The sequence below is a fragment of the Coenobita brevimanus genome, chromosome 51, assembly GCF_032717465.1.
Source record: "Coenobita brevimanus isolate Jiangsu-jjx chromosome 51, ASM3271746v2, whole genome shotgun sequence".
NCBI lineage: Eukaryota > Metazoa > Arthropoda > Malacostraca > Decapoda > Coenobitidae > Coenobita > Coenobita brevimanus.
This window is the reverse complement of record NC_137004.1, coordinates 4949407-4969406: the sequence shown is the minus strand read 5'-3', so window position 1 is coordinate 4969406 and position 20000 is coordinate 4949407. Positions and strand designations below refer to the sequence as shown.

Here is a 20000-nt window from a genome sequence, read left to right as displayed (position 1 = left end):
TCTGACACCATAACTCCCTCCCTCACACACACACACACACACACACACACACACACACACACACACACACACACACGAGTACCCATGACAGAAACTAATTATCCTGTGAGAGGCGCAAGATCTAAGACGGCAGGTGAGTGGGACTGTGATGATGATGATGATGATGATGATGATGATGATGATGATGATGATGATGATGATGATGATGATGATGATGATGATGATGATGACTATGAAGGGAGGAGGAGTAGGAGGAGGAGGCTGTGAACGATGATGATGATGATGATAAGCAGAGGAAGGAGGTATGAATGATGATGATGATATTAATGATGATGAATGAAATGGTAAAAATGATTAAAATAATAATAATAATAATATTGGTGGTGATGGTGATGATGATGACAGAGGAAGTACTGTTATTTCTGATGATAAGGCAGACGGTATTGATGATGATGATGATGATGATGATGATGATGATGATGATGATGATGATGGTGATGATAATGATGACGACAATAATAAAATAAACGACTGCTATAAGAGTGAACTCCAAAAAAATATTGAAAACTTTAATTCTTGTCTCCTTTACATGGTCGCTTTTACGATTTATTCATTTCATCGCGACGAAAAGCATCCCTAACACGGTAGAGCTTGAGCGTGGAAGTACTGCATGGAGCTCTCTTAAAGTTTCCATGGTAACCGCTCTACTACTACTCATGGTACGGCTTCCTGAGCTCTCCGACAAGGTAAGCTTCACTGGGGAGGTATGGTTCTCATAAAGCTCATGGTAGGTTCGTGAGCTCACAACAGTACCGTCAAAGGTCATTATGGAACCGAATACAGGAGAGAAGATTTGTGTGTGTGTGTGTGTGTGTGTGTGTGTGTGTGTGTGTGTGTGTGTGTGTGTGTGTGTGTGTGTGTGTGTGTGTGTGTGTGTGTGTGTGTGTGTGTGTGTGTGTGTGTGTGTGTGTGTGTGTGTGTGTGTGTGTGTGTGTGTGTGTGTGTGTGTGTGTGTATTAATTTCCGAAGCCTATCCATTCGCCAGTCATATTTAGACACACGATTTCTTCATATCACCATACTCGAAAAGAACAGCGCTGATAACCGACCTACAGACACAAGCGGCTAGTAAAATAGGAAAGAAAAACGAAAAAATAAAATAAAAGGAGGATGGGGATAAAGAAAAAGGATTAGGGTTAGGATTAGGAGGATAGAAGGGAGGAAGAGAAGAGAAGGAGGAAGGAGGAAAATATAGGGGGAGAAGAAGGAACAAAGAAAAAGGATGATGATGATGATGACGATGATGATGATGATGATGATGATGATGATGATGATGATGATGATGATGATGAGGAGGAGGAGGAGAAGGAGGAGGAGGGACACAGAAGAAGAAAAAGATGCGATAAAGAGAGAGGGAGAAGAAAATAATACAAGAAGATGAAGAAGATCTAGAGATTATGTGAAAGACCCTAAGAAAATCTACAGGGAAAGATTGTGTGGAAAGGAGGAAGATTAGGTGGTGGAAAGGAGGAAGATTAGGAGGTGGGGGAGGAGGAAGATTAGGAGGTGGGGGAGGAGGAAGATTAGGAGGTGGGGGAGGAGGAAGATTAGGAGGTGGGGGAGGAGGAAGATTAGGAGGTGGGGGAGGAGGAAGATTAGGAGGTGGGGGAGGAGGAAGATTAGGAGGTGGGGGAGGAGGAAGATTAGGAGGTGGGAAGGAGGAAGATAAGGAGGTGGGGAGGAGGAAGATTAAGAGGTGGGTCAGCCTCTTACGTCTCAAGATAAAAAAAGGAGATTAACTCACTTTTTATCGCATCATGGAGGGACGTGGGAGGTGGAGGGGCGATATCTTAGAAGGATCTCTCTCTCCCTCTCTCTCTCTCTCTCTTTCTCTCTCTCTCTCTCTCTCTCTCTCTCTCTCTCTCGACCACCCCAAATCAGCGAGCCAAACGTAGCGGGTGGGGGACAGTACGTGATCTGGACCTCTAACGACCCCCTCACACCCACACCCACCCACACCTACACCCACACCCACACCTATGAGACGCCTACACCCAAACCCATACACTACCATCCACATCCACATCTTCACTCACATCCGGACACCACCATTCATACACCGACATCCACACTTATATACTACCATTCACACTACAGCCAAAGCATTTAAAACTACACACACACACCACCATCCATACCTACATATCAATATCCTCATCCACACATCACCATCCACATCCACACCCAACAACCACATCCACACACCATCACTCCATCTCTACCCACAAAGACCATCCACACACTACCACACAACACCATCCAGACCAACATGCACTACCCTCATCCAGACACCACCATCCACACCCACACCCCACCAACCACATCCACACACCACCATACACATCCATACTCACACATCACCACACCCACACACACCCACACCCACACACTACCATCCACACCACCACAATACCTTCCCTTCACAAACGCCACAATCAACCTTACGGAAGACTTGTGACCTATTTCCCACGTGCCTTACCAGCCCCATCACCATCTTCATTATCACTATCACCACCACCACCACTACCACCATCATCATCACTGTCCCCATAATCACCACTACCACCTCCACCATCATCATCATCATTTACTTTTCTGTGACCTTCGCCTCATATACTAGAACGAATTAAGTCACCCTTGCTCCTTCTCTTTAATCTTTTCTCTTCCTTATCTTCTATTCCTATCATCTTCATCATTTTCCTTCGTCTTTTCCTTCCCCTCCTCTTCCTCTCTCATCTTCCCTCTTCCTTCTTATTTTCACATCCCCTTCTATCTCTCCTCATCCTCTGTTACTTCCTCTTTCCTCTTCCTATAATATTTGTTTTCTACGTGAGGGGTGTGAGCTGGGAGCAGGGCAGTGAAATGGCGGGGGACAGGGCGACATGGAGGTGATTTGCTTGTGGCCAACTATTACGGGATTAGGGTGTCTGGCAATAGATAGACAGATAGACGTGACCAAAGTTTAGCCATCTGTCTCTATTCATCTCCCATAACCCCTTCAATCCCATGACGTAGTTTCTCGTTCACTCTTATCTCCAAACGATTTTATTCAGCTTACGAAACTTTATTTTCACTAACCTGAATAAAATCGTCGGTGGTAATACTCTATTCACTTCAACCTGGCCTAAAATTACCATCGTTCCATCTTGAATGCTGAGTTATAGATTAGCGCTTGAGTATATGGTGCTAGTCACGAAGAAGTGCTATGATCTGGGCCAGGTTAAGTGAATGAACTATAGGATGAAAAAGGTAGACGTTGCCGGACTGAGATGATGCCGAGTAAAAGCTAGACTATCTACTTATCTATCTATCTATCTATTTAGTCAGAGCCTTGATCCCGTAGGGGTGGCCACAAACAAATCGCCTCCATGTCGCGCTATTGTCTGGCTTACCCTTCCACCAGCTTACACTCTATTTCTCCACATCTTCCTTCCAGCTAGAAAACACACACACACACACACACACACACACACACACACACACACACACATACACACACACACACACACACACACACACACACACACACACACAAGGCAAGGGGAGGGTGTTGCTGACTCAGACGATTATCTTAAGCTGCATAAGAGTCTGGAAGTAACCAAAAATAATAAAAATAATAATAATAATAATAATAATAATAAAGAAAGTAATATTTTAAAGGTCCCACAGCCTCGTTTGGACTCGACTCACCTGACCTGGCTCCGTCTGGCTTCTACCTGTCTCCTAAATTGAAATCCTACCTGCGTGGTCACCGTTTTTAGAGCATGCTGCTGAGACGGATATGGAGACTCATGATGCGACCTTCTTCCGCGACGGGATTGCAATACTTGATGGTCGGTGGGACAGGTGAATTGAACTTGGGTGAGACAATGTTGAGAATAATAAAAAAAAATAAAAAAATTCTTCTGCGACATTTTTTTTTTTTGAGGGGGGCCGAGAACTTTTTGAAAGACCCACGTATTCATGTACCTACGCCTTTCAGTTTCTCCTCCTCCTCCTCCTCTTCTTCTTCTTCCTCCTCCTCCTCCTCCTCCTGTGATCAGCTGCTTAAATGAGTATTTCACACTAATTCTTCTCGTCGTCCTCCTCTTCTTTACACATTTACTCCTCTTCCTTTTCCTCCAATTCCTCCTCCTCCCACTCTCTTCCTTTTCCTCCTCCTCTTCCCTCTTTCTTACTATTCATCCCTCTCTTCTTCCTCCTCCTGTCCCCCTCTTCCTTTTCCTTCTCCTCCTCCTCTTCTCTTCCTCTTACTCTTCTTCCTCTCTCTTCTTTTCCTCCTCATCCTCTCCTCCTTTTGCTCCTCCTCCTATCTTCTTTTCCTCATCCTCTTCATCTCTTCCTTTTCCTCCTCCTTCCCCATTCTTCCTTTTCCTCTTCCTTCCCCACTCTTCGTTTTGCTCCTCCTCTCCCTCTCTTCCTCCTCCTCCTCCTCCTCTTCTTCCTCCTTCCTTTAGAGCCAGTTAAGCAATGTCACATCAGCTACAAGCCTTCACAAATCCTCACACACTCCTCACCAGACAGCACTTCCGGGTCCACAGCCTACAAAGAGACACCTCAACTGTCTTCCTGGTATTACACAACTGTCTTCCTGGTATTACACACCTCATCTGTCTTCCTGGTATTACACACCTCAACTGTCTTCCTGGTATTACACACCTCAACTGTCTTCCTGGTATTACACACCTCAACTGCCTTCCTGGTATTACACACCTCATCTGTCTTCCTGGTATTACACACCTCAACTGTCTTCCTGGTATTACACAACTGTCTTCCTGGTATTACACACCTCAACTGTCTTCCTGGTATTACACACCTCAACTGTCTTCCTGATATTACACAACTGTCTTCCTGGTATTACACACCTCAACTGTCTTCCTGGTATTACACACCTCAACTGTCTTCCTGGTATTACACACCTCAACTGTCTTCCTGGTATTACACACCTGTCTTCCTGGTATTACACACCCCAACTGTCTTCCTGGTATTAGCTTTCGTCCAGGTATGACCGGCTGCCTATACCCCTTTCACTCTAAACTGGCCCAAATTTTCGTCCTTTTGTAGCTTATTTCACAGAGCTAAGTAAAGGAAAAAGACACTACTACGACTGTACATCCTGTCCACAGCACTTCTTCGTGACTAGCATCATAATGTTAATCTATTGTTACAACTCTGCATTCAGTGTGGAGAGATGGCACTTTAGGCCAGGTCAGAGTAAAAGGAGTATGGAAAGGTATATATGTGAGTGAGGTGGACGGGGCGAGGGGAGGGGGGGAGGGAGAGACCGAGGATGAGATGCTGGGATAGAGTGAAGAGACATATGATAGAGGGAGGTGTGAGCAGGAGGAAAGGCAGCCAAATGGCAGATGATGTCGACATGGAAGCGATTTGTTTGTGGCCACCCTGTACGGGATGAAGGCGTCTGACTATATACAGATAGATATTTACATCATCATCATCATCATTATCATTATCATCATCGCAATCCCCACACAGACAAAACGTGCTTGCTGTATGGATCTCTAGACTATAACTAAAGAAGGGCAACGTCGGCACACATGCCCTGTCTCTTCACAATAAAACCATTTGTAATACTAGAAAGCACACAGAGAGCGCATACCTCCGCCATTGCCACTGCCATTAAAAAGGATCCGGATGAGGATCCGTGGATATAGGATTCGGATCCGGATCCGCCCCAAATTTCATCGTTTCTTCCTTGAACCAAGGCCCACCCTTCCAACAAAGTTCATCACAATCCGTTCATAAATTTTGAGTAAAGTTGCTCACTGACAGACAAACAAACAAACATACGCCGGCAAAAACATAACCTCCCTGGCGAGTACTAGAGTATAACTTTGACACACAGACCCATCACAACCTAAACCACTGCAAACTGCCAAAGCTACGCACTGACCTAAATTATTCAGTACTTTACCACCACCCTCCCCCCCACCCCCCTCCACCCACCAGTCAGTCGTATCTCATAAGTTGTTTGCTCTCACACCCACTTAACCCCTTCACCCCCAGGACGCTTTGATGGCTTTCTTCTTACGCGATTATTAAACTTAAGATCTCTCGTAATTAGGAGGTTAATGCAGGCTATATCTAACTCCTTAATTAGAAGTCTTTTAGAAGCAACTCGTCTGGCGTAAAGAAAATAGGAATCATGACTTATGCTGCCTAAATCATACCCACTTTGTCCCTACTCATGAACGGTAGGAAGCATGGATATTGATTCATGAGAGAGAGAGAGAGAGAGAGAGAGAGAGAGAGAGGGGGGGGGGGAATACATTTACACTGACTCACAACCCGACCACGCAAAATTGATCACGTAGTCTTTAATGCCACAATAATCTTAGGCTTCTCACACATACTCACAAGACTTCCCAGGCGATATTACTCACACGTACACTTGCTCACGTCTTCAGGCTTCTCAAATTGTCTCAAGAAAAAACAAAAAAGAGTTCAAGAAAATTCACCCATTCTTTCAACAGCTTACGTCCTTAGGTTTCTCATGCAAAGCTGCCTACTCATTCACCCCACCGCCCCCATCTCTCCTCCCCTCCCCCCACCCCTCCTCATCCACTCCCCCTCCCCCTCCCCCCGCCCCTCCCCTCCCCTCCCCTCCCTGTTCCTCTTCACCTGGACAAACATCATGAAACAACAAGCGTATTATGGAGCACATAGCACGTAGCGCCGTGTGTGTGTGTGTGTGTGTGTGTGTGTGTGTGTGTGTGTGTGTGTGTGTGTGTGTGTGTGTGTGTGTGTGTGTGTGTGTGTGTGTGTGTGTGTGTGTGTGTGTGTGTGTGTGTGTGTGTGTGTGTGTGTGTGTGTGTGTGTGTGTGTGTGTGTGTGTGTGTGTGTGTGTGTGTGTGTGTGTGTGTGTGAGTGTGTGTGTGTGTGTGTGTGTGTGTGTGTGTGTGTGTGTGTGTGTGTGTGTGTGTGTGTGTGTGTGTGTGTGTGTGTGTGTGTGTGTGTGTGTGTGTGTGTGTGTGTGTGTGTGTGAGAGAGAGAGAGAGAGAGAGAATGGAGGAGGATAAGAGATTACGCTGACATGTGGAGAACACAGGAAGATAACTTAGTGAGCAAGATTATGGGTACTGAATAGGACTGCTGAAGGCAGAATGGCAATATGGAGATGTGTAAGGCAGCATTGCATATATTTTGGAGGGTGAATGAATCGTTTAAAGCATCTGGCGAAAATGCTCCGAAATTTTTGACCGAGTTCTTTAATGAGGAGGAACGAGAGGACGCTGTACCTGATGATAGGGTGAAAACTGAGACGGTGAAGACGTATAAAGAACATGGGTGATGTACTGAAATGAGGTAATTATAAAGGCATGAGTGTACCAAGTCATATAATAATATTAATAATAATAATAGAAGTAATAGTAATAATAATAATAATAATAATAATAATAATAATAATAATAATAATAATAATAATAATAATAATAATAACAATAAATTTGGAAACAACTCTCGACAGCAAGATCTGGGACACTGAACATAAATGACACAGACTGGCTTCATACCAGACAAGGGAACTAAGGATTCATTTATTAGTGCCAGACAGCTTGAAGAAAAGCTTTGGGCTGAGAAGAAAGACCTGTACTTCGTTTTTGTGGACTCTAAGAAGACCTTTGGGAGAGTACTTTGAGGTGGAAACAGGGCAAACGAAGAAGATGGAAGCTGAAGAAAGGACTGTTAGAATGGTCACGAAACTGCGAGGGAGCCAAGACCTACGCAAGAGTGAGTGGAAACCTTTGTGACGAATTTTTCCGTGAAGGGTGGAGCTCATCAAGGTCGTCTCTTGAACCCACTCCTGTTTATTTTAGTGTTCGAAGCTTTCCCACTTGAGTTAAGGACTGGAGTGCCCTGGTTATAGTCAGATGCTTATGTTATTGTATTGGATGCTATGAGTATTATTGGAATAGAGGAAAGATGGCATGAAGGACGGTGACTTAAATGTGAAAGTGGGTATAACCAAAGTAATGGTTAGTACGGCAAAGGGTAACAATGTGGTGGTAGAGAATGGCCTTGTGGTTTATTTAGCAATGGTGTGGGTTACAACTCATTTCTGTGTCCTGGTTAAAACAACGGGTGCATAAAAGAGGAGTGATGCACAGGGTAGGATGAAAAATGCTGTGAACTGTGAGTGTGGCATATGCATGGGGGTATTATGTAAATGACGATAGGATGGAGAGTGGTGGCTTTTCCATGCAGCGTGTATGTGAAGGAATTTTGCTATATGAGAGACATGATCAGTGCTGAGGGTGACGCGGAGGTAAGTTCCGTCACCAGATGCAGACGCTGCTGGAAGAAGTTAAGAAAAGTGTTATCTTACCTGATGCTGTGACGACTAATTCCACAAAATGAAGAAAAAGAAGAAAAGATAAGTTGTCTGTGTGAGAAGTGTGACGTTGTATGATAGCAAACCTTGGCCAATAAAAGATAAAGATGTTAACGGGTTGGAGAGAAATGAGATAAGGGTGTTTAGATGGATAAGTAATGCCTACTTGAGAGAAAAATGGAATAAAGCTGACTGAAACAATTTGGAACACAGTATACTGATTAAGTGATGGGAAAGGGACGACTGAGACGGTATGGACATCTGGATAGGGTGAAAGAGGGCGGCGCGGATGACGAGGATTGCGTCTATTAAGGTTGAAAGCAGAATAGCAACAGGCACACTCAGGAAGACATGGGGTGAGGCCTTAAGTAATGCTCTTTGTGTAAAGGAACTACCCAAAGATGCTGCTTAAGATCGAGCACCTCAGAAACCAGGTATCAGGTGACTAAGGTTAAAGGAGACTCCCTAGCACCTCTTCCTTAGCGATTTATTTTGGGATTTAGGTGATTAATATCCTTTTGAATGTTATCTATGCAGAATACGGGGAGACTAGAATGGTTTATATAAAATGGAAAAGGACAGTAAGGTGTAATAAGCAAAATAAGTCGCTTAGGTAAAGGTGTTAGGGAGCTTCCTTAACCGACTAGAATTTAGATTAGCGTTTTCAGTTCGCTTCAGAATATAAAACACAATTAGAAACGATGACTCATAAAAAATAGAAGGAAGAAAGTGAAGAGTAAATGTGTGTGTGTGTGTGTGTGTGTGTGTGTGTGTGTGTGTGTGTGTGTGTGTGTGTGTTTTTACAAACGAGTTTTATTTACTTTTTCTTCACGGAGGACTGGAAGTTTTACAGATAATTAGGTTACTGTTAATTTTATTTTTACGGGGAATGATCGAGGAAAATGTGGTTCTTTTTCTTTTTTTTTTTAATGGGAGATGAGGCTTCTTTTATGTAAAAATTAGGAGCTTTTTTTTCTATGTTTTTTTACGGAGAATAAATATACATACATATTTTTTACATTTTTTTTTTTTTACGTTAACTGAGGAAGAAATTTTTATAATGCTGAATGTGGGGTTTTACAGTATCATACCCCGTTTTTTCTGTTAGTTTTCTTGGCTTTATATGTTTTACCTGTTTTATGGGTATTCACTCTGCCGTGTGTTTTTTTTTTATATGCTTCTCGTGTGTCGCTGTTTGTGTTGTTTTCGTGTGTTTCCCATTCGCTTTGTTATCTTGTTATTTTGCCCCGTGTGAAGGGTTGCGCTGTATTGCCAAACTAGCTTTATTGGCGAACAATTCTGGTCTGTCTGTCTGTCTGTCTGTCTCTGTCTCTCTCTCTCTCTCTCTCAAAGAATGGGAGGTTAATTGTATTTTGTCTTGCCCCTGTTTCATGTTTCGTTTGTTTTTATTTATATATTATTTTTGTCTACACTGTAGCTGCATCTCTCTCTCTCTCTCTCTCTCTAGCGTAGAATGGGAAGGTCAGAGAGTTGCATTGTATTTGGTCTATTTCACGCGTCGTTTGTTTGGTATGTTTTATTTGGTCTATTTTGTCAGTTTTATTTGGTGTTCTTGTGACACTATTAAAATGTGTGTGTGTGTGTGTGTGTGTGTGTGTGTGTGTGTGTGTGTGTGTGTGTGTTTTGTTTCACAGGATATATGAAGTGTGTTTTTTTTTACTTTGTCTCCATGTGTGGCTGTTTGAGGCCTAAGGTTGGATGTGTGTGTGTGTGTGTGTGTGTGTGTGTGTGTGTGTGTGTGTGTGTGTGTGTGTGTGTGTGTGTGTTTAACAGGGGAACAGAAAGGTGTTTTTTTTTTCCTCTGTGTGTGTGAATGATAGAGGTTTGAGGCTGGAGAAAAGCGTGTGTTAATACAGTAAGGTTCAAGTCCAAGGGATGGCTGGTGCTTTTTCTATCAATTAACCTATTTTAAGCCTTATTATCTTTATTTTCATTATTTTATATGAGATGCCTTTTCTTATCTGTCTGTATCTTATGTAAATACCACAAAGGAAATAGTCTAAAAACAGATTAATATAACTTTTACAAAAATACAATCACCTTCAATTACCTCTGATATGGGTGACTGTGGAAACCGATTTTGATTTTTTTTTTTGGGGGGGAGGGGGTTTGGAAATTACTGAATCCTTTTTTGCACTATTTTCACGGTTGATTTTTTTCATTTTGGTTTTCATTTTCGTAGTCATTTGTGGGGTGAAATTTGAATGGATTGTTTTTTAATGTATGATGTTCATGTTTCTTTTTCTGTTTTTCCCTCCGCGTTGTTTTACTTTCTTCCTTCCTTTTTTCCTTCGTATTTTTTCTTCCTCTTCCCTTCCGTCAGTTTCATCACGATTGTCTTGTACATTTTTTTGCGTTAGCGTATGTCATGTTTCTTTTCTCGTTCTGTCTATCCCTTGTGTTTTATTGGCTACCTGTTCTTCCATGTGTGTTTATTATGCCGCGCTGTCCCCCGCTATTTCGCTGCCCTCCCCCCAGCTCACACACCCCTCCCTCATATACCCCCCCTCTCTCATATATCTCCCCATTCCATCCCCCCCCCCTTTTCTTTTCACTTTCTTAGTTTTATAACAACTCGTATTTATTTTCATGTGTCTGTTTTTATACCTACTGTTTTTTTGTGTGTTTTAATTTTGCTTGTTTTATCGCTTCATTTTTCTTCGTTATCTCTGTTATCGTATATGAGGTTCGGTTTGTTTTTAATGCGTCGGAGGGAGAGGAGGGTTGGGGGAGAGCTGTGTAATCCTATATCGCTCCTGACTTGGTGAGAGAGAGAGAGAGAGAGAGAGAGAGAGAGAGAGAGAGAGAGAGAGAGAGGGAGGGAGGGAATTTTGTGTATGTTCTTTTCAACAGATAAAATTATTCCCGTATTACTCATTTATACGTACCTCTCTCTCTCTCTCTCTCTCTCTCTCTCTCTCTCCTTAAATGAAATACGATGTTGCAATAGAAACAAAATCTGGTCACTTCTCTTCCTCTCCCTTTAACATCTTCATCACTATCATCATCAGTATCACCAATAATTGCTGTCCTCATTATTATCGCCATTATCATCATTATCATTAGTGTCGTCATCATCATCATCACTGTCATCACCGTCATCATCACTATCATTATTATTGTTATAGTTGTAGTCGTCGTCCTTGTCATTCTTCATCGCTTCTATCACCATCACCATCATCATCACCACCACTGTCACCATCATCAACATCATCACCACCATCATCATCATCAATATCATCACCACTACCACCATCATCAATATCATCACTATCACCATCATCATCACCACCACCACTATCACCACCATCATCATCACTACTATCACCATCATCACTATCATCACCACTAGCACCATCACCACCATCACTATCACCATCATCAATATCATCACCACTAGCACCATCACCATCATCACTATCATCACCACTAGCACCATCACCATCATCACTATCATCACCACTAGCACCATCACCATCATCACCACTATCACCATCATCAAGATCTCTCCAGGGTGTGGTGAAGAGATCAGCTGAATAACATTTCCATCTCTTCTCACCTCCCTTCTTCCTCATTTCATTCTCAATCCATTTTGATTTTCGCTACTTCCTTCTTTCCTCTTTGCCTTCCTTCTTCTTTATTTCCTTCTTCGTCTCATATTTCTTTCTATTACTTCCTTCTCTTCTCATTCTGTCCTCTAACTTCTAACATTCGCTACTTCTTCCTTGATTTTCTGCCTACCGCTTCCTTCTCTTCCTTTGCCCTTCTGCCTGTCTTCATCGTGTTTCTCTTCTCCTTTATTTTGCCTATTATCTCAGTCTCCCCTCTCTCTTTCTCTCTTTCTAAATTATTACGCTCCCTTTTTTGTCCTCTTTTCTCATCCCTTCCCTCCTTCCTCACTTCTTACTTTCTCTACTTCTTCCTATTTCATATTCTTCTTTATTTCTCGTTCACCGCGTTCTCTACTCTCTCCTTTATTCTTTTTACCTCTTTATTTCCGCTGTCTGCACTCCTCGTCTTTCAGGGTAGAGATAGAGTGCTAAAAATAATTGGAGGTTTTATTTTTCCTATAAGTAAATTCGTAGTGTTTGATCTCTCTCTCTCTCTCTCTCTCTCTCTCTCTCTCTCTCTCTCTCTCTCTCGCTCTCTCGCTCTCTCTCTCTCTCTCTCTCTCTCACAGTATAAGGGTTGTGTTAAAATATATTGCTTGTTTGTTATCTCTGTTCCTTGCTTATATTCGTTCTTCTTATATTCTCTCTCTCTCTCTCTCTCCCTCTCTCTCTCTCTCACACACACACACACACACACACACACAGCTGCACCATGTCAGTTCCAGCGAAGCGTACTGTACTCTCCGCTGTACCTTGTCAATTCCAATAAAAAGTACTCTCTCTCGCTCTCTCTCTCTCTCTCTCTCTCTCTCTCTCTCTCTCTCTTGCACACTAACAAGTGGATTTTAATGGTTGCTGTATTAATGAACCAGGGTTGAGTGGGAATAGTATTATCATTATTATTATTATTATTATTATTATTATTATTATTATTTATTATTATTATTATTTATTATTATTATTATTATTTATTATTATTATTATTATTATTATTATTATTATTATTATTAGTAGTAGTAGTAATAAGAGCTGCACTTGGGGGAACAGGGAAAGATGAGGGACGTATGTAAAACCAGGCAGCTCCACCGTCCAGTTATATCAGTGCCACCACATGAAGGCGCCCCTCTCCAGTATTATAAAGGCATATTATAAAGGTGACAGTATTAGGTTGCGTCCGCACCAGAAGAATGCGTGGTCATAGTCTTTCACCTTACATTTGCTTAGATTTCCGACCTTTTTCAGTTTATTTCACGTAGCTCAATACCAAAAAACAATACTACGGCTCTACATCCCTACCATACCACTTCTTCGTGACTAGCATCATAATCTACCCTTAATCTGCTGTTACAACTCAGCACTTAACGCGAGATGGCAATTTTAGGCCAGGTTAGAGCAAAAGGAGTATAGTAACATGTACCTATGACAGTACCAACAGCGAGTCCAGGCCAGTCTGAATAATGGTTGAATATTAGAACTCAAGATCTGTGTAGTCTGTAAATCTATGTAACTCTCTCACCTAGGCAATAAAAATAATGATATATCCAAGACCTCGTCTGTCTATCAATGCCCTACGTCTGTGTGATTTGTGTACCTATGTAATTTTTTTTTTTATTTTGACAATACCAATAATGATTCAACTTTCTCTTTCACCTTGACAAAAAACTTACGATAAATCAAGACCTGGTTTGCTTGAATTATAGTGCAGTATGAGAGAGCTAGGTCTGTATCATCCGTGGATCTATGTAACTATGCTGCTCCTCTCACCTTCGCAGCTCCCAACGTACCTGAGTCCTAGTCTAATTAGTGCAATATAAGAGACTATATGGGTTTATCTATGTAACTCTAACTTAAGTCTTGCCTCTCTCTCTCTCTCTCTCTCTCTCTCTCACCTTAACAATGCCAATAACGATGTACTCAAGCCCAGGCCTGTCGGAGTAGTAGTGCAATATGAGAGCTCCGTCTTCCGCCCTCTCGGTGCACCGGAAGCTGGGCGCCTTCATACCTGGGTAGATTAGGGCCAGGTGGTCGTGGAGGGCGTCAAGATTCTGAAGGAGGAGAGAAGAAAATCATAAAGACACGACAGTAAAATATAATGAGAGAAGAAACTTGGGTAGTGTCATATGCGCTGACGAAAGAAAGGAGGTCAAAGAAGAGACATGAGGAAAGGATGGAAAAAGGAGAGAGAGAGAGAGAGAGAGAGAGAGAGAGAGAGAGAGAGAGAGAGAGAGAGAATAAATAACGACCAAATAAAAAGATAATCACAACTATCACAGAAATTCGCTATCTTATCAACCCTCTCAATCTCCTCACGTATTTTTCAAAGTTCATCACTATCTTCAAAAATTTATATACATCTATTTATCTATCTATCTATCTACCTATCCATATCTATTTATTTATATATTATGAGGGAGGCTACGTGATCCTCAGTGACAAAGTTTTCTTCTCGTTTTCTTCTTCCTTCCTCCAGACGATTTTATTCAAGATACGAAGGATAAATGGTGGGTAGAGGGTTAATGAAGGCTTTAACTAATCACCCTATAGTTAAAACAGGAACTTAAACCGTCCGTCTGTAGTAAAAATAAACCGGAACATAAATCACCGAACTGAGGGACTTTAAGGACTCAAAATAATACTTAGAGTGTGACTTGACTGGGAGAATAAGACAAGGATAGAAAAGATGGCAGCTCTCTTCTCTTCGTCTGGCGATAGCGGTAATAATGAAGGAATAGCGTCGTCGTGTTGAAGGGGTTAGAGCCACAGGTATCGTAATTACAGGTAGTGGCTATCGTAATTACAGGTAGCTGCTATCGTAATTACAGGTAGTTGCTATCGTAATTACAGGTAGTTGCTATCGTAATTACAGGTAGTTGCCCTCGTAATTACAGGTAGTTGCTATCGTAATTACAGGTAGCTGCTATCTTAATTACAGGTAGCTGCTATCGTAATTACACGTAGCTGCTATCGTAATTACAGGTAGTTGCTACCGTAATTACAGGTAGTTCCATTTTCCATTAAACTTCCTGGGGGTCCTTTAAAAACATCCTTTAAATAATCGTCTTTAAAGTGAAAGGGTTGAGTTACATGCATTATTTACTGATTTCACTTTTTTTTTCCTCTAAGTTTAATACGTTCATCTGAAGGTAATCTGAACAATATAAAAACAGTCACTGTCGTACTCCGGAAAGCACACAGAATTAGTCTGTTGGTCCCTTCGAGGCTGTTTGTTATACGGAAGGTTATGGCGCAAAAGGTTATGGCCAAGGTAACTATTCTGTGAGTCAAAGACAAGGATAGTACTGCAGGAAGGCTCTCCCCCCCTCCACACACACACACACACACACACACACACACACACACACACACACACACACACACACACTGATCAAATCCTCACATGTAACCAGTTCAATATTATCCTGCGTTTACCTTCTCTAAAGGTCGCTCTCTCTCTCTCTCTCTCTCTCTCTCTCTCTTTCCCTCCCCCCCCTTTTTTTTAGGGTTTAAAGTTACGTTTTTGGAGGCGCTCTGTGCCGGCGAACTCGATTTTATGTGTTTGTTTGTTTACAGTTGAAGTTATCGGATGTATTCTCCACCTCCCCCCTCTACCTCCCCCTCCCCTCCATCTCTCACCCCTTACCTTCCACCTCTCCTCCTTCCCTCCCCTCCTCTATCCCCACCTCCCCTCTTCACTCCTCTCCCGTCCCTTCCTCTCTTCTCTTTGCCTCTCCTCCCTCCTTTCCTCTGCCTTCCCCCTTCCTCTTCTCTCCACCTCCTCTCCCTCCCTCCCTACCTACCTTCTACCCTCCCCCACTCTGTACCTTTCATCTGCCTCTCCCTTCCACACCCTCTTCCCTTTTCTCTCCACGTCTTCTCCCTCTACCTTTTCCTACTCCCCTCCTTTACCTCTTCCCTTTTTCTCCTCTTCTCCTCTCTCTCTCTCTCTCTCTCTCCCATCTCTTCCTATCCCCCCCTCTCCAAATCTCCCTTCTCATCCCCCTTTCCTTCCCTCCAAACCTCCCATCCCATATCCTCTCCTCCCTTCCATCTCTCCCTCCACCAACCCAAGCCCTTCACATCCCCCCCCCTCCCCCCAGAGAGAGACCAAACAGCCACGGGTCTCTCTCCATATCGGTCTCTCTTTGAAGTCTCTGGTCTGGAAATGGGCAAGAGAGGGAATGGCACCTTTTCACATTTCCCCATACATATTTTTGGCCATATACATTTTTGGGGGGTCCGTCTTTTCCATAAAATTTTTTGTGGGGGTCCAGGTGAGGCTAGATTTTCGATATAATTTTTCACTGGTCTCTCTCTCTCTCTCTCTCTCTCTCTTGATGGGATGTTGTGGTTAATGAAGGGCTGTTAGGTCTGCCTAATTAGTTTCGTTTTTCACCAATATATATTCAGCATAATTTCCCTTTTTCGTTGGATGCTCCTTAACCTTTGTTTTTCTTTTCTGGCTTAATATTTCATTCGTCTTTATCTCTTCATCTTATCCACTTTATCTCTTTCTCACTTTCCTATTGTGTTCTTCGTTCATCTCTCTCTCTCTCAATTGCCTTTTCATCTCTCCTCCCTTACTCTCTCCCTCCATTCCTCACCTCTCCCATTTCTCTCCCCCATCCTCTCTCCTCCCATAATTCTCTCTCTCTCTCTCCTTTTCTCAACTCTCCCAATGTTCTGTCCTCCTTTGGTCTCCTCTCCTAATTCTTCCACCGCTTCTACTCTCTCCTGTCTCAATTCTCTCTCTCTCTCTCTCTCTTTCTCTCCTTTGTTCATTCTCTCTCCCTCCTTCGTTCTCCTCTCCCAATTCTCTCTCTCTCTACTTCGTTCTCCTCTCCCACTTCTCTCTTCTCTCTAAATACTTTTCCTCTTTTTAAATTCTCCACTAATAATCTTCCTCTCTTTTCCTCTCTTATTTCATTCCTCTATCACCTTATTTCTCCTCCTTTCATACTCTCTAATTTCCTCTTATCTCTCCCAATTCTCTCCCTCTCTTTTCCTCTTCTCTCTCCTCTTCTTCTCTTCCTCTCTTCTCCTTTCCTCTTCCTCATTTGTTTACATTCCCATTCTTCATTAAGCTTTCCCTCTCCCTCGTTCTCCATCATCATTTACCTCCTTCCCCTTTTTATTCTCTCTCTCTCTCTCTCTCTCTCTCTCTCTCTCTCTCCATCCTCGTCTTTCCATTTCACACATTCTTCCTCTCCTCTCGCTCAATTTCCCTCCCTCACACCCTCTCCCTCTGCCTTCAAATTCTCACTTTCTCACTTTCACTCTTCAATTTCACTCCCTTACTTTCCCCCGCCTCTGGTTTCCCCTCCCCTCTCTCTCTCTCTCTCTCTCTCTCTCTCTTGCTTTCACTGTGAGCAAGGGGAAACTTCATTTGACTGTGTGTGTGTGTGTGTGTGTGTGTGTGTGTGTGTGTGTGACAGAGAGAGAGAGAGAGAATGTGATTTTTGTCCTCTCTCTCTCTCTCTCTCTCTCTCTCTCTCTCTCTCTCTCTCTTTTCACAATTAGACGCCAGGTGGTTCAGTGGATTGCGGCGCCTGTCAGTGATACCGCATTTCTTACGGACACAAATTCGAATCTCAAAGAGGAGGATCAAGGCATTTTCCCTCCCTTGAGGCCTGTCATCTACCTATCTATCTATTGTCAAACGCCTTCATTTCGTAAGGGGTGGCCACAAACAAATCGCCTCCATGTTGCCCTGTCCCCCGCCATATCACAGCCCTCCCCCTAGTTCACACCCCCCTGTCATCTTCTGTTAAATATTTAATCTCAGTCAGCCTAGCCCCGGGACCCTACGCCTTACAAGGGTTATTTGGGGGCGATGTTTGAGCCCTTTCAGTACGATGACCTATTTTTTTTAATGGTCGTGTTCTAAATGGTATTAGGAGCTTGCGTAACACCTTTTCCTTAGCGATTTAATATGGATAATTAGTAAAATCATCTAAAGGTAGTAAAGGAAAGGGTAAAATGGGGTTATCTAATCTAATTCATCATCACTATCATTATTATTATTATTATTATTATTATTATTACATGGATGGGGTAATAAAAGAGGTACAAGGTAGGGTAGTGGATGTTGGAGTGGCCCTGGTGAGAGAGGATAGTGTTTGGAAACTCCCTGTACTGTTGTTTGCAGATGATACTGTGTTGTTGAGTGAAGACGAAGGGGAGCTGCAAGGCTTGGTGGATGAGTTTGAGAGAGTGTGTAAGAAACGGAACCTAAAGGTGAATGTAGGGAAGAGTAAAGTGATGGTCTTTGAGAGAGGTGAAGTTAGTGAATGTACAGCGAGGTTGGATGGTGAGGAATTGGAAAATGTGAGTACGTTTAAGTATTTGGGTAGTATGATGAGTAAGGATGGAGGTTTGGAGGGTGAAGTGCTTGAAAGGGTACAGCAGGGAAGAAAGGTTGCCGTTTCCTTGAAAGCAGTGATAAGAAACAGAGAAGTGAGCATGGAAGTGAAAAAGTTACTACATGACAGTATTGTGATACCAACTCTAACGTACGGAAGTGAAGCTTGGACATTGTTGGAAGGACACAAGTCAAGAGTGAGAGCAGTGGAAATGAGTTATTTAAGAGGAGCCTGTGGAGTCACGTGGAGAGACAGGCTGACGAATGAGGATATAAAGGAGCGTTGTGGTGTTGATGTGGATGTGATAGGAAGCGTTATGAGGAACACACTGAGGTGGTTTGGCCATGTGGAGAGGATGGAGGGTGAAAGACTGACGAAGAGAGTGTATATGAGTGAGGTGGAGGGGGAAGAGGGAGGAGGCCGAGGATGAGATGAAGGGATGGGGTGGAGAGGTATATGAGAGAGGGGGGTGTGAGTTGGGAGCAGGGCAGTGAAATGGCGGGGGACAGGGCGACTTGGAGGCGATTTGTTTGTGGCCACCCCAAACGGGATTGAGGCGTCTGGCAATAGATAGATAGATAGATTATTATTATTATTATTATTATTATTATTACTATCATCAACTCTCTTATACCGATACGAACACCCCTTATTGTTATCATCATCATCATCATTACAGTACTTTCTCCATCACCGTCATTATCATCATCATCATCACCGTCATTATTATCCTCATCTTCTCATCTCACTCTCATTTTCTTTTTCCTTACTTCCTCTTGGCACTCATCAACCACTTAATAAAACTCTACTGCAACACTTATTACTTATACAACCTCTTAAGTACGATGTCTACTACGAACGACTCCCTACCCTGCCTTTCCCCCTTCATCCCTCTTCCCTTCCCTTCCCTTCCTTTCCTTTCCTTACCTATCATCGTCTTCCCTCACCTCTACCTAACCCTTCATTGATCTTATTTTTCTTCTTCCTTTCCCTTCCTTCCTTTTCTTTCTTACCTATCACCACCTTCCTTACCTTTGCCTACCCTCTATCCATCTCCCTTCTCTTTCCTTCCCTTCCATTTCTTTTCCTTGCCCAGCTTCCCTTTCCCTACCTTAACCAACCTCCCTTTGACCCACCTTTTCTCTCCTCTTCCTTGCCCTTTCCTGTTCTTCCCTTCCTTCCCTCTTTCTTTCCTTCCTCTCTTCTCTTTCCTTTCTTTCTCTATCTTCCTCCCTCTTTCCCTCCCCTTTCCTTTTCTTCCCTCCCCTCCCTCTCTCCCTCTCACCCTTCCAACCCTCCCTCCCTCTTTTCATTCCTTCCTCCCTCTCCCTTTCCTTTACTTTCCTCGCTCGCACCCTTTCCTTTCCTTCCCTTCCTCTCTCCCTCTCCCTTTCCTTTCCTTCCCACGCTCCCTCCCTTTCCTTTCCTTTCCTTCCCTCCATCCCTCCTATCCTTCTCCCTCCTTGCTTCCTTTTCATCCTTCCGTCCCACCCTCCATCTTTCCATTCCTTCCTCCCTACCTCTTTCCATTCTTTCCTCCCTCTCCCTTTCGATTCCTTCCCTCCCTCCCTTTTCCCTCCCTCCCTCCTTTCTTCC

The 20000-nt window shown here is 43.1% G+C and overlaps 1 protein-coding gene across 1 annotated transcript in view; it reads right to left on the bottom strand.

The window, feature by feature from the left end:
* Gycbeta100B (guanylate cyclase soluble subunit beta-1-like) overlaps positions 1–20000 on the bottom strand; it is a 141042-nt gene that overhangs the window by 46589 nt on the left and 74453 nt on the right. The window contains exon 5 of the mRNA XM_080272473.1: positions 13935–14090. Coding sequence (XP_080128599.1) covers positions 13935–14090 — 156 coding nt within the window. The remainder of the gene's footprint in view (positions 1–13934; positions 14091–20000) is intronic.